Below are 23,849 nucleotides of genomic sequence, written 5' to 3'. Positions count from 1 at the left end.
CCCTCCCCTCCCCCTCCCTCCCCCTCCCCCTCCCCCTCCCCCTCCCCCTCCCCCTCCCCCTCCCCCTCCCCCTCTCCCCCTCCCCCTACCCCTCCCCTCCTCCCCCTCCCCCTCCCCCTCCTCCCCCTCCCCCTCCCCCCTCTCCCCCTCCCCCTCCCCCCTCCCCCTCCCCCTCCCCCCTCTCCCCCTCCCCCCTCCCCCTCCCCCCTCCCCCCTCCCCTCCCCCTCCCCTCCCCCCCTCCCCTCCCCCCTCCCCCCTCCCCCTCCCCCCTCCCCTCCCCCCTCCTCCCCCTCCCCTCCCCCCTCCTCCCCCTCCCCCCCTCCTCCCCTCCCCTCCCCCCCTCCTCCCCCTCCCCTCCCCCCTCCTCCCCCTCCCCTCCCCCCCTCCTCCCCTCCTCCCCCCCTCCTCCCCTCCTCCCCCCCTCCCCCCCCTCCTCCCCTCCTCCCCCCTCCTCCCCTCCTCCCCCCCCTCCCCCCCTCCTCCCCCCCCTCCTCCCCTCCTCCCCCCCCTCCTCCCCTCCTCCCCCTCCCCTCCCCCCCTCCTCCCCCTCCCCTCCCCCCTCCTCCCCCTCCCCTCCCCCCTCCTCCCCCTCCCCTCCCCCCCTCCTCCCCCTCCCCTCCCCCCCTCCCCCTCCCCTCCCCCCTCCTCCCCCTCCTCCCCCTCCCCCTCCCCCCCTCCTCCCCCTCCCCCTCCCCCCCTCCTCCCCCTCCCCCCCTCCTCCCCCTCCCCCCCTCCTCCCCCTCCCCCTCCCCCTCCCCCTCCCCCTCCCCCTCCCCCTCCCCCTCCTCCCCCTCCCCCTCCCCCCTCCTCCCCCTCCCCCTCCCCCCCTCCTCCCCCTCCCCCTCCCCCCCTCCTCCCCCTCCCCCTCCCCCCCTCCTCCCCCTCCCCCTCCCCCCCTCTCCCCTCCCCCTCCCCCCCTCCCCCTCCCCTCCCCCCCTCCCCCTCCCCCTCCCCCCCTCCCCCTCCCCCTCCCCCCCTCCTCCCCCTCCTCCCCCTCCCCCCCTCCTCCCCCTCCCCCCCTCCTCCCCCTCCCCCTCCCCCCCTCCTCCCCCTCCCCCTCCCCCCTCCTCCCCCTCCCCCTCCCCCCTCCTCCCCCTCCCCCTCCCCCTCCCCCTCCCCCTCCCCCCTCCTCCCCCTCCCCCCCTCCTCCCCCTCCCCCCCCTCCCCCCTCCTCCCCCTCCCCCCCTCCCCCCTCCTCCCCTCCCCCCCTCCTCCCCTCCCCCTCCCCCTCCCCCCCTCCCCCCTCCCCCTCCCCCCCCCCTCCCCCCTCCTCCCCCTCCCCCCCTCCTCCCCCTCCCCCTCCCCCCTCCTCCCCCTCCCCCTCCCCCTCCTCCCCCTCCCCCTCCTCCCCCTCCCCCCTCTCCCCTCCACCCTCCCCCTCCCCCTCCCCCTCCCCTCCACCCTCCCCCTCCCCTCCACCCTCCCCCCACCTCCCTCCCCTCCACCCTCCCCCCACCTCCCTATTTCCCTTCTCCCCATTTCACCCCACTCATTGGAGCCGAGGCGCGCTGCCCCTTTAAGCGGGGAGAGGGGGCGGGGACAGGCGGATTGACAGTGCTCTTTCGGCTACCGCAGCCCGCCTCTCCCCAACATGCAGAGAGCCTAAGCGACTTTAGTGGAGAGGAGCTGTACGTCCAACTTCTCCTTGCCGTTTGGGGCGTCTTGCCCCCACCCCCACCCCCTCCCCTCCCAGCGGCGGTGGGAGCCCGGTCCAGGGGCCGCTGGAGGAGGGACGATGGCCGGAGCTCGCCCCGGGGTTCACGCACTGCAGCTAAAGCCAGTGACCGTTCACGAAACGTTGAAGAAAGGAAGCAAGTTTATCAAATGGGACGAGGTAAGAATCCGGGGCGGGGGTTCGCCAAAGGAAAGGCAGCCCCGCTCCCTCCCTCCCACCCTCCCACCCACCACACTCCCTACCCGACAGGTGCACGCTTGTTAGGAAAGTTTTGCAAACTTCTTCAAAAGTTTCGAAAAAGTTTTCTCCTCGGCTCGGGGGCGCCGTTTCCCAGGCCGGGGCTGCCTGGTTCGGTGTGAGGAGGAGTGCCGGTCGGTTTCAACTTGTTTCGGGGAGTGTTGTTCCTACCAAAACACAAAATGTCAGGGATGGGTCGTTGTCAGAAGTGGTGGGGGGGTGGGGGAGAGATTGGTGGTGCTGCTACGCGGTGTCTTGCGCTGGCGGGGCTGTATGGGTGCGGGCCGGAGGGGAGTGAGAGAGGGGGGTGGGGTTCCCACACTTGCCCTCTGTCCTATACCCTCCGAGTCTCCCCCCCTTCCCTCCTCCATCACCCACTTCCCTCCTTCCCTCCCTCCCTCCCTCCCGTCACCCCAGTGTCCAACCGAGCGCCAAAAAAGGAATGGATACTCGGTTGTAAACACAGGCGGCCCGGGGATGGGAGGGTTAAGAAGAGAGAATCCAAGAGAGGGTGGGGATGGCGGGATGAGGAAGGGGAGCGAGTTGGGGTGAAGGGGGGAGGGAGGTAGGTAGGTGAGTGGCGAAAGGGGCTGAGTGTGCGGGTGATCTAACGTTACGGGGGGGAGTTTGTTGAGAGGTTGGGGCTAATTATAAGAGGGGGAATGGCTGGAAGGGGATAGAGATGGGTGGGGGGGTAACGGGGAATTGAGGAGGGGGATGAGGGGAGGACTGAGTTTGGGGAAGTGGTATTGTCGAGAGAGGGGGTGGATTGGTGAGGGAGGGGCAATGAGGAGGGGGTGTAGGATATGGGTGGGGAGTGAGGGGGTAAGTCAGGGGTCATTGAGGAGGGGGTACAGGATGGGTGGGGTAAATCAGGGAACTGGGCAGGGGCCCAGTGTGGGGTTTGAACCCAGAACAGAGAGCGGGGCGAGACTGCCTCTTCTCCATGAACCGGCTCCCACTGCTGTCCTTGTGGAAGATTCCCGGAGGTTCCCACAGATTCCTGGGATTCCTTGATCTCACGCCTGCTCCGGTGCCTGCGGAGCACTGGCCCCGGGGGTGGGTGGTGTCGGGCGGTGTGAGGAGTGATGGAAGTCCAAGAACCTCTGCTGACACCCCCCCCCCTCCCCACCGGCCTGGCCACCGGCCCAGATGTGGCGCATTCCCGCCGGAACATCCTCGGGAATGCTGCACTGTGGGTGGAGCAATGGGTTTGGTTAAACCAGGAGCCCTTCTCACGGTGGGCACGAGGGGCTATTCACCGCCTCCGGGACTTGGCGACGTCTGCCTGAGCTGGGGCAGGGGGGCATCCCGGCTGGGTGAGAGAAGGTGACGAGGTCACTGGAGGGAGGGAAGCAGGGAGGTCTGGTTTGGGGAAAGTGATGCCTATGCTGGTTGAATAGCCCACTGACGTTGCCTCATCCCCTCGGTAGGTTACTCTTTCAAACCTTCCTCAGGTTTTCACTCCCAATGGGACTCCACCCCTTCCCATTCACACCCACCGTCCACACTCCCAATGGGACCCACCCCTTTCCATTCACTCCCAATGGGACCCCACCCCTTCCCATTCACCCACACTGTCCGCGCTCCCAATGGATCTGGAGGCTGGGCTGAGATGTAGGGGGAGGGGAAGATTGGGAATCTGGGTCCCTGGCTCTGGATTTCCCTCGGTGTCCCCGGACCTCCTGGTGGTTCTCTGTTGGTAACGCCGGTGGGAGGGCTGAGGACGGGGGGAGGGGGGGGGGACAGGGTTGGGACACAGTGGATGAGTGTTATCTGTTTAGAGTGACTCAGCTCTTAACCGAGTCAGTTCCTGGGCAGGTCATCAGAGGGAGAAATAGTTTTGCAAACGTTCTGCTCTCTTTGAGAAATACACGATCGGCCGTTGTGCAATGCAGAGCTGAGGCCTCTGGCCTATGGAGCCTAACCCGGCCCTCGTCTACTTTATTGCAAAAAAAAAGAATCCCATTATACTCACCCTTGCATGGGGATGTAGTCTTAGCAAGGAAACAGGATCCTTTGTGTTTGTGCCAGCCATCAACGTCTTTATTGAGGGATGGAGAATCTGTGGGAATTCATTGCTGCAAATTCAAGTCATAGGGTGTATTTAGGTCTAGGTAGCATGGAAATGGAGAGGGCGTTCCCTCGAGGACCAGAGGGCACAGCCTCCAAATACAAGGACGTCCCTGTAGAACAGAGATGAGGAGGAATTTCTTTAGCCAGAGGGTGAGTGAATTACCACGGACGGTGTGAATGTCAAGTCACTGGGTGGTAATTAAAGTGGAGGTTGATAGCTTCTCGATTAGTCAGGGTGTCAGAGGTTACGGGGTGAAGAGTGGGGTTGGGGGGGGTAATAAATCAGCCACGTTTGGATGGACAGATGGTTTGAATCTGCTCCTCTTCCACCAATCCTATTTCACCCCTCCCGCCCCCATCAATTCCCCCCACCACCACCCCCCCCGCCCGATTCTACCCCTCGCTCAAGCTGAGGGGCAATGAAATCAGAGATTTTGTTTTTAAAAAGGGAAAGGAAAGTCGCACTCTCACGGGGAGAGTAGCGTCGTGTGCACCAGGGGTGGGGGTTGACTCCAAGTCCCCGGCACTCTGAGGGGGGGGCGGCTATACCAGCCGGGGTGAGCAATCAGTCAAGGAGACCGAGGTGTCGACCGTTTATTCCTCTCCGACTTGCTGAGTTCCTCCAGTGTTTTGGGTGTGTTCATTTTTTTTGGGGCGGAGGGGGGGTCTTCAACCGTTGATCCACACTGGAGGTGGCGTTGGGACCCCCTCCCCCCCCATGCGTCCGGCCCTACCACCGCGATTTTCTGAGTCTCGAGCCCCGCTGCCCCCGAGCCTGCTTGTGCGCAGCCTCACCTGTTATGCTGCTCGACTGGTTTCCCAGGTTCGAGCAGGACCGGAACCTGAGGAGGGCCCAAGTTTTCCTGTGTGAGACAGGCAAGCTACCTCTGCACACTCCCTGGATCAGGCAAGGAACAGAGGACTGTACAGCAGGGGAACGGGCCCGTTCGGCCCATGGTGTTGTGCTGAACCAGCTGAAAAGCAAATCAAAAACACCCAAACACTAATCTCTCCTACCTACACCCTGTCCCTATCCTTCCATCTTCCTTAAAAGCCTCTAATGTGTTTGCCTCTACCATCATACCAGGCAGTGCATTCCAGGCATCCACCACTCCGAGTTTAAAAAAAACTTGCCCCTCACCCCCCTTGATCAGATTAGATTCAACTTTATTGTCATTGTGCCAGGTACAGATACAAAGCCAATGACCCCATGCACCCCTCATATAAACTCTTCTCCCTCCTGCCATCTGGAAAAAAAGCACCGAAGCATTTGGGGTCTCATGACCAGACTTTATAACAGTTGCTTCCCCCAAGCCATCAGACTCCTCAATACCCAGAGCCTGGACTGACACCAACCTACTGCCCTCTACTGTGCCTGTTGTCCTGTTTATTATTTATTGTAGTGCCTGCACTGTTTTGGCACTTTATGCAGTCCTGGATAGGTCTGTAGTCTAGCGTAGTTTTTGTGTTTTTTTCTTACATAGTTGAGTGTAGTTTTTGCATTGTTTCATGTAGCACCACGGTCCTGGAAAACGTTGTCTCATTTTTACTATGTTCTGTACCAACAGTTATGGTTGAAATGACAATAAAAAGTGACTTGACTTGAAATGCAATTAACATCTGACCAGAAATGCAAAGAATAGTGTCATTTACAAAATAACTGCAAATAACAAGTAAGTGCTACAGCACACAAATATAAAAGTACTGAGACAGTACAATATGGATGCAATACTGCTTAGCACTGTGATGTGAGGTTCAGCAGGGTCACAGCCTCAGGGAAGAAGCTCTTCCTGTGCCTGCTGGTGTGGGAGCGGAGGCTCCTGTAGCGCCTACCGGATGGGAGGAAAGTAAAAACTCCATGGTTAGGGTGAGATGCATCCTTGATAATGAACCTATACCCCCTCTCACTTTCAATGCATGCCCTCTGGTAGTAGACATTTCAACCCTGGGAAACAGATAATCCATCTTTGTCTCTCATAATCTTATAAACCTCGATCAGATCTCCCCTCAGCCCCCGGAACTCCAGAGAAAACAACCCAAGCTTGTCCAGCCTCTCGTGACATGCCCTCTAAACCAGGCAGCATCCTGGTAAACCTCTTCTGCACCCTCCCTAAAGCCTCCACATCCTTATAGTGGGGGCAGCCTGCAATGCTCCAGATGTGGTCTCACCTGAGTTTTATAAAGTCCTCACTTTTGAACTCAGTGCCTCGACCAATAAAAGCAAGCATTCCATAAGCCTTCTTAACCACCTTATCGACCTGTGTGGCCACTTTCAAGGAGCTATGAACTTGGATCCCAAGATCCCCCCGCTCAGCAACACTCAAGGGCCTTCCCCTGAACAGTGTACTGTCTCCTTGCATTTGCCCTACCGAGCTGCAACACCCCACACCTATCTGGGTTAAACTGCACCTGCCATTTCTCTGCCCATATCTGCAACTGATCTATATTGCACTGATCTCTTTGGCAACCTTCCACACTGCCCACAACTCCACCGATCTTGGTATCATCTGCAAATGTACTCATCCACCCATCGATATTTTCATCCAGGTCATTTATACACGATCACAGACAGCAGAACTCTGCTAATTACAGACCACTGGCTTGAATAAGTCCCTTCATCCACGAGCCCCTGTCTCCTGTGTGCAGACCTGTGTTGAATCCAAAAACAGCCAATTCACCACAGATCCCTTGCATCTTAATCTTCTGAATTAGCCTCCCATAAAGGATTTTGTCAAATGCCTTGCATGTAAAACGTAGAAAACCTACAGCACAAAACAGGCCCTTCAGCCCACAAAGCTGTGCTGAACATGCCTCTACCTTAGAACTGCCTAGGCTTTACCCATAGCCGTCTATTTTTCTAAGCTCCATGTACCCATCCAGGAGTCTCTTAAAAGACCCTGTCGTTTCTCCCTCCACCACCGTCACTGGCAGCCCATTCTACACACTCACCACTCTCTGCGTAAAAACTTTACCCCGACATCTCCTCTGTACCTACTTCCAAGCACCTTAAAACTGTGCCCTCTCGTGCTAGCCATTTCAGCCCTGGGGAAGCTCCTCTGACTATCCACATGATCAATGCCTCTCATCATCTTATACACCTCTATCAGGTCACCTCTCATCCTCCGTCGCTCCAAGGAGAAAAGGCCGCGTTCATTCAAACTATTCTCATAAGGCATGCTCCCCAATCCAGGCACCTTCCTTGTAAATCTCCTCTGCACCCTTGCTATGGTTTCCACGTCCTTCCTGTAGTGAGGCGACCAGAACTGAGCACAGTACTCCAAGTGGGGTCTGACCAGGGTCCTATACAGCTGTAACATTACCTCTCGGTTCTTAAACTCACTCCCACTATTGATGAAGGCCAATGCACCGTATGTCTTCTTAACCACAGAGTCAATCTGCTTTGAGTGTCCTATGGACTCAGACCCCAAGATCCCTCTGATCCTCCACACTGCCAAGAGTCTTACCATTAATACTACATTCTGCCATCATATCTGACCTACCAAAATGAACCACCTCACACTTATCTGGGTTGAACTCCATCTGCCACTTCTCAGCCCAGTTTTACATCCTATCAATGTCCCATTGTAACCTCTGACAGCCCTCCACACTATCCACAACACCTCCAACCTTTGTGTCATCAGCAAATTTACTAACCCATCCCTCCACTTCCTCATCCGGGTCATTTATAAAAATCACGAAGAGAAGGGGTCCCAGAACAGATCCCTGAGGCACTCCACTGGTCACCCACCTCCATGCAGAATATGACCCATCTACAACCACTGTTTGCCTTCTGGATCCACAAATCAATGTTCCCTTGGATCCCATGCCTCCTTACTTTCTCAATAAGCCTTGCATGGGGTACCTTATCAAATGCCTTGCTAAAATCCATATACACTACATCTACGGCTATACCATCATCAATGTGTTTAGTCACATCCTCAAAAAATTCAATCAGGCTCGTAAGGCATGACCTGCCTTTGACAAAGCCATGCTGACTATTCCTAATCATATTATACCTCTCCAAATGTTCATAAACCCTGCCTTTCAGGATCATCTCCATCAACTTACCAACCATTGAAGTAAAGACTCACTGGTCTATAATTTCCTGGGCTTCCCGACTCCCTTTCTTGAATAAGGGAATAACATCCGCAACCCTCCAATCCTTGAGAACCTCTCCCGTCCGCATTGATGATGGAAAGGTCATTGCCAGAGGCTCAGCAATTTCCTCCCTCGCTTCCCACAATAGCCTGGGGTACATCTCATCTGTAGACAGCAGAGTGAATCTCCCTCCACACCGTCCCATCACACACTCCAGGGGTCAGACACAGAGTGAAGCTCCCTCCACACCGTCCCATCACACACTCCCGGGGTCAGGCACAGAGTGAAGCTCCCTCTGCACCGTCCCATCACACACTCCCGGGGTCAGGCACAGAGTGAAGCTCCCTCTATACCATCCCATTGCTCATATGATCAGAGACTGGTTAGTTAGTTGTTTTTTTTTGGAGCCCGTGAGCTGCTATGATTCAGCTGTTCTTGCACTGTTTCTCTAACCCCCCCCCCCCCCCGCGGTCTCCAAGACGACATCTATCGTCTGTGGGAGAGACAGACGAGGCCCTGACGTCATTGTTTACGGACACGGAGCAGCTGGAAAGCTAGCGTTGGCAGGGAAGCCCTCTGCTCCGAGCCACGCACAGTGTGGCGTACAGTACAGAGCAGGACGCGGGGTTCCCACAGACGTAACGGGGGCCGTCCCTTCTTCCACCACCACCTCCAGAATCCTCCGTCTCCCTCCCCCGGAGGGTTTGGCCTCATGCCGAGGGCAGTGCCCTGTGGTGTGGGCAGCCGTGCTGGTCTGCATGGTGCAACGTGGATGCTTTGTTGGCAGTCGGGTTGGGTCAGAGGCTCCCTGCTCCCTGGGCTCCTCTGTGGATCGATTTGCCCCTTGTCTCCTTCCCCGGCCTGGGAACAAAATGATTTGCGATAAACCTTCTGTCGGTGTTCAAATTCCATCGTGGGTCTCCCCTCCCCATCTCTCTGACTCTCTCTTGGCCCCTGCATCCCTCCCGGTCACTGTAAACCGCCCCTCCTCCCCCTCTGGTCCCTGCACCCTCCTTGGGTTGAGTGAGACGAGAACTGGAGGTGTCGGGTGAGGGGGTAGCCTCTTCAGTCCGAGGGTGATGTGAGCGTGGAATGAGACGCCAGTGGGTTTGGGTTCAGTTGCAAAGTTTGAGAAGTTGAGATCTCTGCTTGGTTGAGAGGGGTTTGTGGGGAGACGGGGGTGGTGGGGGGAAGCTCTTTTCCACCGGCAGGGCGACAGGACTGCTTGGGGTTCAGTCCCCCCTTCTCCTGGAATGGGGCCGTTGGTGTTTCTGAAATCTGGAGGGAAGGTGGGGGTGTGCAAGATAAATCCCAGTCCGTAAGTGCAGTTTTGGATTATTTGTTTAAGGAAGAATATTGTAATGTTGGAATTAGTCCAGGAGCGATTTGTCAGAGTGATTTTATATAAACAAGTCAAGGCACACACACGTCCAACTTCTCTGTGCTGACCAAGGTGTCTCCGGGTCCCGTTCGTCCCATCTTCCTTTGTTTGGCCCGTACGCAACCTTTCCTCTCCGTCGGCCCGTCTTTTCAATGTTGTGATCAAATCTGCCTCTACCACTTTCTCTGTCCGCCCATCCCTCTCCCGCTGTTCTGAAAGCAACGCTCAGGTTCTCAGTCAACCTTCTCACCTTAAACCTGTGCCCTCAAGTTCTTAATTCCGGTACTGCGGCGGGGAGGGAGACCGAGAGGTGATCTTGCACAGGCGAATGCGCGGCCTCCGACAGCTGCCTGGTGGTGTATTGGCATCAGCACCGGACTTCAAGGCCAATGGTCGCGTGTTCAAATCCAGCCGGCTCCCAGTACGATTGAGTGTTGGCCAGCATCTTGGCCAAGTTTTAAAAAAAAAAATAATAATAATTGCAATCAAATGCTACAGCAATGTCAAAAAAGACGCCCAGGCCAGACGCCATGGGACGGTGTGGAGGGAGTTTCACCCTGTATCTGACCCCGGGAGTGTGTGATGGGACGGTGTAGAGGGAGCTTCACTCTGTGTCTGACCCCGGGAGTGTGTGATGGGACGGTGCGGAGGGAGATTCACTCTGTGTCTGACCCCGGGAGTGTGTGATGGGACGGTGCGGAGGGAGTTTCACCCTGTGTCTGACCCCGGGAGTGTGTGATGGGACGGTGTGGAGGGAGCTTCACTCTGTGTCTGACCCCGGGAGTGTGTGATTGGACAGTGGGGAGGGAGTTTCACCCTGTATCTGACCCCGGGAGTGTGTGATGGGACGGTGTGGAGGGAGCTTCACTCTGTGACTGACCCCGGGAGTGTGTGATGGGATGGTGTAGAGGGAGATTCACTCTGTGTCTGACCCCGGGAGTGTGTGATGGGACAGTAAAGGGAGTTTCACCCTGTGTCTGACCCTGGGAGTGTGTGATGGGACGGTGCGGAGGGAGTTTCACTCTGTGTCTGACCCCGGGAGTGTGTGATGGGATGGTGTGGAGGGAGATTCACCCTGTGTCTGACCCCGGGAGTGTGTGATGGGACAGTAAAGGGAGCGTCACTCTGTGTCTGACCCTGGGAGTGTGTGATGGGACGGTGTAGAGGGAGCTTCACTCTGTGTCTGACCCCGGGAGTGTGTGATGGGATGGTGTGGAGGGAGCTTCACTCTGTGTCTGACCCCGGGAGTGTGTGATGGGATGGTGTGGAGGGAGATTCACCCTGTTTCTGATCCTGGGAGTGTGTGATGGGACAGTAAAGGGAGTTTCACCCTGTGTCTGACCCCGGGAGTGTGTGATAGGACAGTAAAGGGAGCGTCACCCTGTGTCTGACCCCGGGAGTGTGTGATGGGATGGTGTGGAGGGAGCGTCACCCTGTGTCTGACCCCGGGAGTGTGTGATGGGATGGTGTGGAGGGAGCGTCACCCTGTGTCTGACCCCGGGAGTGTGTGATGGGAAGGTGCGGAGGGAGCATCACTCTGTGTCTGACCCCGGGAGTGTGTGATGGGATGGTGTGGAGGGAGTTTCACTCTGTGTCTGACCCCGGGAGTGTGTGATGGGACGGTGAAGGGAGTTTCACCCTGTGTCTGACCCCGGGAGTGTGTGATGGGACAGTAAAGGGAGTTTCACCCTGTGTCTGACCCCGGGAGTGTGTGATGGGACAGTGTGGAGGGAGCTTCACTCTGTGTCTGACCCCGGGAGTGTGTGATGGGATGGTGTGGAGGGAGTTTCACTCTGTGTCTGACCCCGGGAGTGTGTGATGGGACGGTGTGAAGGGAGTTTCACCCTGTGTCTGACCCCGGGAGTGTGTGATGGGATGGTGTGGAAGGAGCTTCACTCTGTCTTATTCAGGGAGTGTGCAGTGACTGTTTGTCGAGATAAGATAAACCTTTTATAGAGGGCTGTTGAGTGTTCTGGCCCTACTTAATCCTGGAAAACTGGTTGAACAACATACCGCGCAAATCTTCCCGCAGGCAAACATGAAGCAGGAAGCAGAAGACTCAGCAGGAGACATCAGTTGGGTTTGATGCACAAGATCCTATCACGACCTCCAACCCAAATCGACCGTAGCGTTGCTGAGAAATGGGAACAGATACTGTCTTGGGGAGTGCACGCGGGGTGGGGGTGGGGGGTGAGAACTAGCTCAGGAATAACCAGATCACCAAGTAGCTCAGACACCAAAAAAACCACCAACTAACCAGACTTCCTTAGTGTGAGCAGAGGGATGGTGTGGAACGGGGTCGCCAATCTTTCTTCACGCCATGGACCGAAGCCGTCAAGCAAGGGTCCGTAGACGCTAGGTTTTGATCCCTGGTGTGGAGGGAGCTTCACTCTGTGTCTGACCTCGGGAGTGAGTGATGGGACGGTGTGGAGGGAGCTTCACTCTGGGTCTGACCCTGGGAGTGTGTGATGGGACAGTGTGGAGGGAGCTTCACTCGGTGTCTGACCCCGGGAGTGAGTGATGGGATGGTGTAGAGGGAGCTTCACTCTGGGTCTGACCCCAGGAGTGTGTGATGGGACAGTGTGGAGGGAGCTTCACTCTGTGTCTGACCCCGGGAGTGTGTGATGGGACGGTGTGGAGGGAGCTTCACTCTGTGTCTGACCTCGGGAGTGAGTGATGGGACGGTGTGGAGGGAGCTTCACTCTGGGTCTGACCCCGGGAGTGTGTGATGGGACAGTGTGGAGGGAGCTTCACTCTGTGTCTGACCCCGGGAGTGAGTGAGCGGGTGGTGTGGAGGGAGCTTCACTCTGTGTCTGACCCCAGCAACATCCTTGAAGAGAGGAATGAATGTAGCGGGTGGATGATGTTGTGTTGTTACTGACCCTCGAACCCCCCTGCAGCCAAAGGAGGGGCCACCATGGGAGCCAGGAGGCTTCGGAAAGAGTTGCGGGCCAACATCACGAACTGGAATGGTGGGCTATCTGAAATAGTTGAATTAGTGTTGAGGTTCGCTGCAGGGGACGTCAGGCTGCCTCTGTTTTGGGCGTTGGGAGGACAGAGGGTAAAGGGGCTGTCCGGAAGAAGGGGGAGGGACGATGTCTGTGTGGGATGATTCGATAACAGTGGTCTCTGTCTCCCTTTCCCAGGACCCGCCCAACAGGACTCTGGTCACGCTCCGGGTGGATCCGGAGGGCTTCTTCCTGTACTGGACCGGGCAGAACAATGTAAGTTGGACGACTTGTCAAGCCGCGTGGTGTGCAGCGGGTTACCGAGCTCGTCCGCCTGTCCCTTCTGCGGCCTTGCCGTGGGTTGCGTGAGGTTGCCGGCCCCTGTCTGAGCATCGGAAGGGGCTGCCCCTCACGTTGTGGGGGTGCACTTGATCTAACCAGGTCGCTCGGGGTCACCCCTGGGCCTGGCCGAGATTTCCCCCTCGCGGGCAGCCGAGCGTTCCACCCGGGCCGACCACCTGCCCGTCTTCCGGGGTTACGTTCGTGTGGGAGTGCGGTGGGGGATTTCCGGGAATGCTGCCCCCCCCCCCCGAGGAATTGAATGCTTTGCAGCCTGTCGTAACCATATTTTAATTTGCGATCGATAACTTGCAAATTCCCGATGTACGTATTTTGTGTGTGACTAAACCTTTGCAATTTTGTAAAAAAGACTACACCAAAAGTCAACTGCCCTGCGTCCTGCAGCACTCGCACGTGGATGTCAGTGTTGCCCGTGAGCTCATTACGATCATTTACCTGCAGTGCGCCCTCTCCTGAACTGTGACACTTCATTCTCCATTGTTACTGTTTTGCCTTGTTCTACCTCTCTGCGTCATGTAGTGATCTGATCTGCACGGACAGTCAGCGAGACAAGATTTTCACTGTATCTCGGTACATGTGACAACAGTAAACCAATTTTAAAATGATGGTGAGAGTGAGTCAGCTGCCTCGTTGTGTGGGTGTGTTGTCCAAACAGTGTCTCAGACAGCACGAGCACTGTCATTGTCCGACCCCGGGAGTGTGTGATGGGACGGTGCGGAGGGAGCGTCACTCTGTGTCTGACCCCGGGAGTGTGTGATGGGACGGTGTGGAGGGAGATTCACTCTGTGTCTGACCCCGGGAGTGTGTGATGGGACGGTGTGGAGGGAGCTTCACTCTGTGTCTGACCCCGGGAGTGTGTGATGGGACGGTGCGGAGGGAGCGTCACTCTGTGTCTGACCCCGGGAGTGTGATGGGACGGTGCGGAGGGAGCGTCACTCTGTGTCTGACCCCGGGAGTGTGTGATGGGACGGTGTGGAGGGAGCTTCACTCTGTGTCTGACCCCGGGAGTGTGTGATGGGACAGTGTGGAGGGAGCTTCACTCTGTGTCTGACCCCAGGAGTGTGTGACGGGATGATGCGGAGGGAGCTTCACTCTGTGTCTGACCCCGGGAGTGTGTGACGGGACGGTGGGGAGGGAGCTTCACTCTGTGTCTGACCCCGGGAGTGTGTGATGGGACGGTGTGGAGGGAGCTTCACTCTGTGTCTGACCCCGGGAGTGTGTGATGGGACGGTGGGGAGGGAGCTTCACTCCGTGTCTGACCCCGGGAGTGTGTGATGTGATGGTGTGGAGGGAGCTTCACTCTGTGTCTGACCCCAGGACTGTGTGATGGGACAGTGTGGAGGGAGATTCACTCTGTGTCTGACCCCGGGAGTGTGTGATGTGATGGTGTGGAGGGAGCTTCACTCTGTGTCTGACCCCGGGAGTGTGTGATGGGACAGTGTGGAGGGAGCTTCACTCTGTGTCTGACCCCGGGAGTGTGTGATGGGACGGTGTGGAGGGAGCTTCACTCTGTGTCTGACCCCGGGAGTGTGTGATGGGATGGTGTGGAGAGAGCTTCACTCTGTGTCTGACCCCAGGAGTGTGTGATGGGACGGTGTGGAGGGAGCTTCACTCTGTGTCTGACCCCGGGAGTGTGTGATGGGACGGTGTGGAGGGAGCTTCACTCTGTGTCTGACCCCAGGAGTGTGTGATGGGATGATGCGGAGGGAGCTTCACTCTGTGTCTGACCCCGGGAGTGTGTGATGGGACGGTGCGGAGGGAGCTTCACTCTGTGTCTGACCCCGGGAGTGTGTGATGGGACGGTGTGGAGGGAGCTTCACTCTGTGTCTGACCCCGGGAGTGTGTGATGGGATGATGCGGAGGGAGCTTCACTCTGTGTCTGACCCCGGGAGTGTGTGATGGGACGGTGCGGAGGGAGCTTCACTCTGTGTCTGACCCCAGGAGTGTGTGATGGGACGGTGTGGAGGGAGCTTCACTCTGTGTCTGACCCCAGGAGTGTGTGATGGGACGGTTTGGAGGATCGATGGTCTGTGAGTGATTGTGCTTGAGGTAATCAGCCTCCCTGTGGCTGAAACCAAATGAATTAAATTGAGTTTGTTATTTATCATGTGTACTATGAAATGATTCAGTTACGTTAATGGCCAATACACCCACGGATGTGCTAGGGGCCGCCTGCAAGTTCCGCTACACATTCCAGCGCCAACATAGCGTACCCAGAATGCTCGGCAGAATCCACCACAACGGGGGATTGAGCCCCGCTCCTCCTTCCCAGCCGTGGCTGCGGAGGATTCTCAGCTCTGAGGCACCAATTCCTCGGCAACCCGGGCAGACATCGGTCTGGGTCGCCTACCCGCGATACTCCTTCGTTCATCCCCTCGGCCGCGAGCGTTTTGTGTTCCTGTCCTCGGGGTTCGGGTTCGCCCCTTGCGGGAGTTGATACCGGAGCCCGCAGGTTGACTGGGAGTCGAGGGCCGGAGGCCCAAGCCCGGAGGCTCAAAAGCCTGTGCTGGAGTTGGAGGACGGCCTGTGTGGGAGCGGGCTGGGAGGAAAGAGGGGGGCTTGTTTTATTGTTTTTGTTACTTGCCGTGTCCTGGGTTGTTCTGCCGGGCATTGTGGGTAATTCTGCGTCAGCGCGGGAATGCGTGACGATATACTTGCGGGCTGCCCCTCCCCCCGGCGCACCCTTGCCTCGTTAACGCAAACGATGCCCTTCACTGTTCCGATGTTCGTTACCAGCCATGTCGTGCGAACGTGGGCGGTCGTGGTCTTTCCGTGGTCGTTCTTGGCAAAACTTGTTTTTCTTGGAGTTCAGCCCGGAGAAGTGTGAGGTGGTACACTTCGGAAGGTCAAGCTCCAAGGCAGAGTACAAAGTAAATGGCAGAATACTCGGTATTGTGGAGGAGCAGAGGGATTGGGGTCAAAGCAACACTCACAACACGCTGGAGGAACTCAGCAGGTCGGGCAGCATCCGTGGAAACAATCAGTCGATGTTTCGGGCCGGAACCCTTCGTCAAGACTGAAGAGGGAAGGGGCAGAGGCCCTATAAGGAAGGTGGGGGGAGGGTGGGAAGGAGAAGGCTGGTAGATTCCAGGTGAAAAACCAGTAAGGGGGAAAGATAAAGGGGTGGGGGAGAGGAAGGAGGGAGGGGATCGGCAGGAAAGGTGAAGAAGGAATAAGGGAAAACACAATGGGTAGTAGAAGGAGGCGGAACCATGAGGGAGGTGATAGGCAGCTGGGGGAGGGGGCAGAGTGAAATAGGGATAGAGGAAGGGAGGGGGAAGGAATTATTGGAAGTTGGAGAATTCTATGTTCATACCAAGGGGCTGGAGACAACCTAGATGGTATATGTACCCTCATGGTTCCGCCTCCTTCTACTACCCATTGTGTTTTCCCCTATTCCTTCTTCACCTTTCCTGCCTATCACCTCCCTGCTTCCCCACCCCCACCCCTTTATCTTTCCCCTTACTGGTTTTTCACCTGGAATCTACCAGCCTTCTCCTTCCCACCCTCCCCCCACCTTCTTTATAGGGCCTCTGCCCCTTCCCTCTTCAGTCCTGACGAAGGGTTCCGGCCCGAAACGTCGACCGATCATTTCCACGGATGCTGCCCGACCTACTGAGTTCCTCCAGCGTGTTGTGAGTGTTGTTTTGACCCCAGCATCTGCAGAGTATTTTGTGTTTGGGATCTGGGGGTACATGTCCACAGATCCTTGAAAGTTGCCTCACAGGTAGATAGGGTAGTTAGCTTTCATAAGCCGAGGGATAGAGTTTAAGAGTTGCGAGGTAATGATGCAGCTCTATAAAACTCTGGTTAGGCCACACTTGGAGTACTGTGTCCAGTTCTGGTCGCCTCACTATAGGAAGGATGCGGAAGCATTGGAAAGGGTACAGAGGAGATTTACCAGGATGCTGCCTGGTTTAGAGAGTATGCATTATGATCAGAGATTAAGGGAGCTAGGGCTTTACTCTTTGGAGAGAAGGAGGATGAGAGGAGACATGATAGAGGTGTACAAGATAATAAGAGGAATAGATAGAGTGGATAGCCAGCGCCTCTTCCCCAGGGCACCACTGCTCAATACAAGAGGACATGGCTTTAAGGTAAGGGGTGGGAAGTTCAAGGGGGGATATTAGAGGAAGGTTTTTTTACTCAGAGTGGTTGGTGCGTGGAATGCACTGCCTGAGTCAGTGGTGGAGGCAGATACACTAGTGAAGTTTAAGAGACTACTAGACAGGTATATGGAGGAATTTAAGGTGGGAGGGGGGTTATATGGGAGGTAGGGTCTGAGGGTCAGTACAACATTGTGGGCTGAAGGGCCTGTACCGTTCTATGTTCTACTCAAGTGGTTTACTATTGCCTCCTTCTGGGCAGTGCCTTTAGAAAATGGGTGACCCCCTCTCTTCTCTCCCCCCCCCCCCCCAACCATTATCAATGCTCTTCAGAGATTGTCTAGCCTGGCGTCTGTGTTCGCAGATCCAGGACTTGTGATCTGCACCGGGAGCTCGTACGACCATCCACCACCTGCCCCCATGGGTCCACGTGACCCTGATCGGAGGGGGCGCTACGCCTTGGACGACCCGCAGGCCAGCGGAGGGAAGGAGTGCCTTTGGTAGAGGCATATCTCCACCCCTCCAACTGACCTGTGCAAAATTTAAAAACTCTGAATCTGAGGTTTCTGGGCTGGGTCAGAGAGACGGGGTGTGGTTTCTGAGGTTTGGTGGGAGTTGTGTCGGGGGGCCCCATCCCCCCCACCCAACCACCGCCCCCGGCTGCAGAGCTCGACGCCGTGTCAGGGGAGCGTTCCCTCGGTCACGTCTCGGCGGCGTGCCGAGGATGTAAACAGGAACTGCCGGGATTGGGAAACGTCCTGGTGCGTCAGGCTGTCACCGGGCGGCGGTTTGCTAAGCAGCCTGTGGCCTGTGTGTGTCTGTCTCAGTGGCAAGCTGTGCTCGAGGCCCCCACCCCCCTCCCCCCGTACATGGGCCCCCATCCGCCATTTCCTGACCAGCTTCCCTCATGAGAACACGAGAAATAGGAGCAGGGGTCGGCCATCCGGCCCGTCGAGCCTACCGCGCCATTCCAAGGCTGATCTGACCATGGACTCATCTCCACCTACCCGCCTTTTCCCCACAACCCTTAATTCCCCCGCTGTGCAAAAATCTATCCAACCTCGTCTTAAATGTATTTACTGAGGCAGCCTCCACTGCTTCATTGGGCAGAGAATTCCACAGATTCACCACTCTCTGGAAAAAGCAGTTCCTCCTCATCTCCGTCCTAAATCTACTCCCCTGAGTCATGAGGCTATGTCCACCAGTTCTAGTCTCACCTACCAGTGGAAACAATTTTCCTGCCTCTATCTTATCTATCCCTTTCATAATTTTATATGCTTCCATAAGTTCTCCTCTCATTCTTCTGAATTCCAGCGAGTACAGTCCCAGGCGACTCAATCTCTCCTCATAGTCTAACCCTCTCATCTCTGGAATCAACCTGGTGAACGGCCTCCAAAGCCAATATATCCTCCTTCAAGTAAGGAGACCAGAACTGCTCACAGTTCTCCAGGTGCGGCCTCACCAGTACCCTGTACAGTTGCAGCATAACCTCCCTGCTCTTAAATTCAATCCCTCTAGCAATGAAGGCCAATATCCTGTTTGCCTAGATAGCCTGCTGCACCTGCAAACCAACCTTTTGCGATTCATACACACGCACGCTGCAATTTTTTTACGATTCAAATAGTAATCTGATCTTCCATTTTTCTTCCAAAGTGGATGACCTGGCATTTACCAACATCAGTCCATCTGCCAGACCCTTGCCCACTTGCTTAACATAGTCATACTTTATTGATCCTCGGGGGAAATTGGTATTCGATACAGTTGCACCATAAATAGTAATAAAACCATAAATAGTTAAATAGTAATATGTAAATTATGCCAGGAATTTACCTATCTATATCTCTCTACACAATTTGCTTTTCCACTCAACTCAGTGTCATCAGCAAACTTAAATAAACTACACTCGGTCCCCTCTTCCAGATCGTTGACATTTATCGTGAACAGTTGCGGGCCCAGCACCCACCCCTGTGGGACACCGCTCACCACTGATTGCCAGCCAGAGTAACACCCCTGTATCCCAACTCCCTGCTTTCTATTAGTGAACCGATCCCCTATCCATGCTAATACATCACCCCCAACTCCATTTCTTTCCAGATGCCTCGTTATTTCTGTAATAATAGCTTCGAGCATTTTCCTGACTACAGATGTTAAACTAACTGACCTACAGTTACCTGTCTTTTGGCTACACCCTTTTGTTTTTGAACAGCGGAATGACATTTGCCGCCTTCCAATCTGCCGGGACCTGCCCAGAATCCGGAGAATTTTGGTAAATTATCAGCAAAGCCTCAACTATGACCCCTGCCATTCCTTTCAGTACCCCGGGGTGCATTCCCCTCAGGACCAGGGGACGTGTCTGTCTTTAGGCCCACAAGTTTCCTCAGCTTTGAGGGCTCCACCCCCACCTTGCTGTCTGACCTTGGCACGGGGGCCCCATCCTCACCCCACTGACTGTCAGGGGCATTGGGGAGGGGGTCCCTATTGGATATATTCAAAATTTGACTCATCTGCGTGACCCCCCCTCCCCCCCCCCCCCCCCAGTCTCTCAAACCCCTCTCCAGGACCTAAACCCTCAAAGTTCAAAGTAATTTTATTGTCATTGTACAGAGCCATCGCCAGAGTCATTTTCTTGCAGGCATACACAATAAATCCCGAATAGGGTAATAGAAGGATATGAATTGACAATAAACTGGACTGGTCAAAGAACACTGAGGCTGTCTACAAGAAGGGTCAGAGCCGTCTCTATTTCCTGAGGAGACTGAGGTCCTTTAACATCTGCCGGACAATGCTGAGGATGTTCTACGTTCCAGTGCGATCATGTTTGCTGTTGTGCGCTGGGGCAGCAGGCTGAGGGTAGCAGACACCAACAGAATCAACAAACTCATTCGTAAGGCCAGTGATGTTGTGGGGATGGAACTGGACTCTCTGACGGTGGTGTCTGAAAAGAGGATGCTGTCCAAGTTGCATGCCATCTTGGACAATGTTTCCCATCCACTACACAATGTACTGGGTGGGCACAGGAGTACATTCAGCCAGAGACTCATTCCACCGAGATGCAACACAGAGCGTCATAGGAAGTCATTCCTGCCTGTGGCCATCAAACTTTACAACTCCTCCCTTGGAGGGTCAGACACCCTGAGCCAATAGGCTGGTCCTGGGCTTATTTCATAATGTACTGGCATAATTTACTTTTACTATTTAACTATGGTTCTATTACTATTTATTATTTATGGTGCAACTGTAACGAAAACCAATTTCCCCCGGGATCAATGAAGTATGACTATGAAACATAGAAAAGCTACAGCACAACACAGGCCCTTCGGCCCACAAAGCTGTGCTGAACATGTCCCTACCTTAGAACTACCTAGGCTTTACCCATAGCCCTCTATCTTTCTAAGCTCCATGTACCTATCCAGGAGTCTCTTAAAAGACCCTATCGTTTCCGCCTCCTTCCACCGCCGCCGGCAGCCCGTTCCACGCGCTAATGACCATCGTAGAGTCAGTGAAAGGCCGCACCAACTGAGCAGAAAGCAACAAGCTCTGCAAATACAAAGAGTGAAATAAATATGTAATAAATATCAAGAAAGTGAGAAGAAGAGTCCTTGAAAGTTCTCTCCATCTTTGTGACCGTCTCAAACCATCCAAGTCCTCATGTCTCCCTCCAATTACAATTCCCTCTCGTTCCCCTCCCTCATCACTCCATTGTACCTTCTGCTGAGCTCCTAAACTCTGTAATCCCCTTTCTCCCCCCCCAAGCTTTAAACACCCCTGAATCAGTGTACCCCCCCCCCCCCCAAGCTTCTGGTCACCACTTGTCCCCATATAGTTGGGATCCAGCCAGAGGGCGGACATGAGGAAATCTGCAGATGCTGGAATTTCAAGCAACACACATCAAAGTTGCTGGTGAACGCAGCAGGCCAAGCAGCATCTGTAGGAAGAGGTACAGTCGACGTTTCGGGCCGAGACCCTTCGTCAGGACTAACTGAAGGAAGAGCTAGTAAGAGATTTGAAAGGGGGAGGGGGAGATCTGAAACAATAGGAGAAGACAGGAGGGGGAGGGATGGAGCCAAGAGCTGGACAGGTGATTGGCAAAAGGGATATGAGAGGGTCATGGGACAAGAGGCCCAGGGAGAAAGAAAAGGGGGCGGGAAACCCAGAGGATGGGCAAGGGGTATAGTGAGAGGGACAGAGGGAGAAAAAGGAGAGGGAGAGAAAGAATGTGTGTATGTGAATAAATAACGGATGGGGTACGAGGGGGAGGTGGGGCATTAGTGGAAGTTTGAGAAGTCAGTGTTCATGCCATCAGGTTGGAGGCTACCCAGACGGAATATAAGGTGTTGTTCCTCCAACCTGAGTGTGGCTTCATCGTGACAGTGGAGGAGGCCATGGATAGACATATCAGAATGGGAATGGGACGTGGATTTAAAATGTGTGGCCACTGGGAGATGGTCAGAGGGCAGAGTAGCTCTTTGTTGCTGGGTGAGGCTTTTAATGTCAAAAACGAACTCCCGCGCCGTCGGGGGCATCTTCAAAAGGCGGTGTCCAACTTTCAGGACCCCCACCATCCGGGACTTGGCCTCTTCTCATCAGGCAGTACTGGGGCCTGACGATCCACGCACACCGCTTTTAGGAACAGCTTCTCCTCTGCCGTCAGATTTGTGAACTCTACCTCATGGTTTTTCTCTGTTTTGACCCTTTTAAATTAGTTTTGTCTCTTCTTGTGACCTAGGTATTATTTTTGGGTGACGGGGTGGAGATATGTCTCTACCAAAGGAGGTGTGAGGCGGTCCTTCCCCTCCGCTAGCCTGCAGGTCACCCTTGGGCGAGGTATAGCACCTGCTTAGCCCCCCCGACCAGGGTGACGTGGAGCCATGGGGGCAGGCGGTGGATGGTCGTGTGAGCAGCTGGTGCCCATCACAGCGCCTGGTTCTGTGGCCACTGGCGCCGGGCAGACAATCTCCGAAGAGTATTGACAATGGCTGGAGGGACGGGGTGTCACCGGACTTGTAAAGACGCACGGACCCAGAAGGTGACAGTGGGAACCATTTCTGTAGAAAATGGAAGACCATGATTGCCCTTGCCATATAGCATGGCGCATGATGATGATGTCATACAACATGATGCATAATGATGACTAATTTATGTCCAACTATAATTTCACTATGTACGTGTATGTAATATAAATATATATATATATATATATATATACAACTCTGGGTGTGTATATATGTGGGTGTTTGTGTATATATAGTGCGTATGTTCACATAATGCTTTACTGTACCAGAGACCCATGCTCAGTTCTTGCCGCTGTGTATCAGGAGTCTGTACGTTCTCCCTGTGACTGCGTGGGCTCCCTCGGGTGCTCCAGTTTACCCCACAGTCCCAAGACCTACTGGTTGGCAGGCTAGTTGTCCAGTGATTAGGCTTGGATTAAATCCAGGTTTGCTGGGCAGCACACCTTGAAGGCTAGAAGAACCTATTCCGCACTGTATAGTTTATACTTTATACTTTATTGTCGCCAAACAATTGATACGAGAGTGTACAATCATCTCAGCGATATCTGATTCTGCGCTTCGTGCTCCCTGGAGTATAAATCGATAGTAAATATTAAAAATTTAAATTATAAATCACAAATAGAAAATGGAAAGTAAGGTAGTGCAAAAAAACCGAGAGGCAGGTCCGGATATGTGGAGGGTATGGCCCAGATCCGGGTCAGGATCCGTTCAGCAGTCTTATCACAGTTGGAAAGAAGCTGTTCCCAAATCTGGCCGTACGAGTCTTCAAGCTCCTGAGCCTTCTCCCAGAGGGAAGAGGGACAAAAAGTGTGCTGGCTGGGTGGGTCGTGTCCTTGATCCTGGCAGCACTGCTCCAACAGCGTGCGGTGTAAAGTGAGTCCACGGACGGAAGATTGGTTTGTGTGATGTGCTGCACCGTGTTCACGATCTTCTGCAGCTTCTTCTGGTCTTGGACAGGACAACTTCCATACCAGGTTGTATGTTAATATATGTAAATATTTATTTACATATTTATGTGTAGATTTGTATATATTATAATTCTAAACCTGATTCTGATGATCGGTCTTCACAGTGCAGTTATGTAGTGGCTATCGAGCACTTGTCAGCATTATGATGTTGCAATGCGTCGTGTTTACAGACTGTTCAGAAATCTGGCCCACAGCCCTGCACCATGCTCTCTTCAGCTGCTGACGTGAGGAAGGCGGGAGCAGGAGCCTTGGGGGTCTGGGGGCAGTTCCCACCCTTCAACCATCAGGCCCCTGAACCGGAGAGGACCACCTCACTCACCCCAACGCTGAACTGACTCCAGAACCGATAGACTCACTTTTCAGGACTCGACAACTCGTGTTCTCGCAATTTATTGTTTTCCAGTATCTGCCCAGTTTGCTTTGTGCACATGGGTCGTTTGTCGTCCAAAGGACATTTATTATCAAAGAGTGCATATATTATATCACTTCGCGATTCGACTCCTTGCAGACAGCCACAAAGCCAAGAAACCGAAAAGACTTGGCAAGCGTTGAATGTGCAGAGAGGGAACAAAACTGATGCAAACAGTGAAAGTAAGCAGATGGCATCGAGAACAAGATTGAGGACCCTCCGCCTCCGATCTGCGCACGCCGAAGTACAAGTGCTGGAGCAGCGGACAGAACCGCCTCTGCCTTTCCAGTCAATCTGGCCCCGCGTTTAAATTGCCTGGGCCGTTCCTCGCTCTGAGATCTCCAGTGCTTGCCTCCGATGCCAGCTCGAAGTGGTCGCAGATGCCAGTCATTCTACAAATTGAGTGCGGGTCCGAGCAGGACGGTGTGATGTTGTCCACATCCGGGGCGGTGGGGGGGGGGGGGGGTTAATTCTTAAGCCTCCACTAAGTCAACCTTGCAATGTCGACCGTCCGAGACCCTCATCCTCACTGATGCATTGAACATAAGTTCCCCTGTAACTTACAAGACAGGTGGGAG

At 55.0% G+C, this 23,849-nt stretch overlaps 1 protein-coding gene across 1 annotated transcript in view; it reads left to right on the top strand.

The window, feature by feature from the left end:
* The first annotated feature begins 1,582 nt into the window (after positions 1-1,582).
* LOC140188923 (1-phosphatidylinositol 4,5-bisphosphate phosphodiesterase beta-3-like) overlaps positions 1,583-23,849 on the top strand; it is a 63,762-nt gene continuing 41,495 nt past the window's right edge. Inside the window, exons 1-2 of the mRNA XM_072245575.1 lie at positions 1,583-1,835; positions 12,615-12,692. Of these exons, the coding sequence (XP_072101676.1) occupies positions 1,737-1,835; positions 12,615-12,692 (177 nt within the window). The 5' untranslated portion in view covers positions 1,583-1,736. The remainder of the gene's footprint in view (positions 1,836-12,614; positions 12,693-23,849) is intronic.

Source organism: Mobula birostris, chromosome 28 (assembly GCF_030028105.1).
Source record: "Mobula birostris isolate sMobBir1 chromosome 28, sMobBir1.hap1, whole genome shotgun sequence".
Taxonomy (NCBI): Eukaryota; Metazoa; Chordata; class Chondrichthyes; order Myliobatiformes; family Myliobatidae; genus Mobula; species Mobula birostris.
This window is presented reverse-complemented; position numbering and strand designations above follow the sequence as displayed.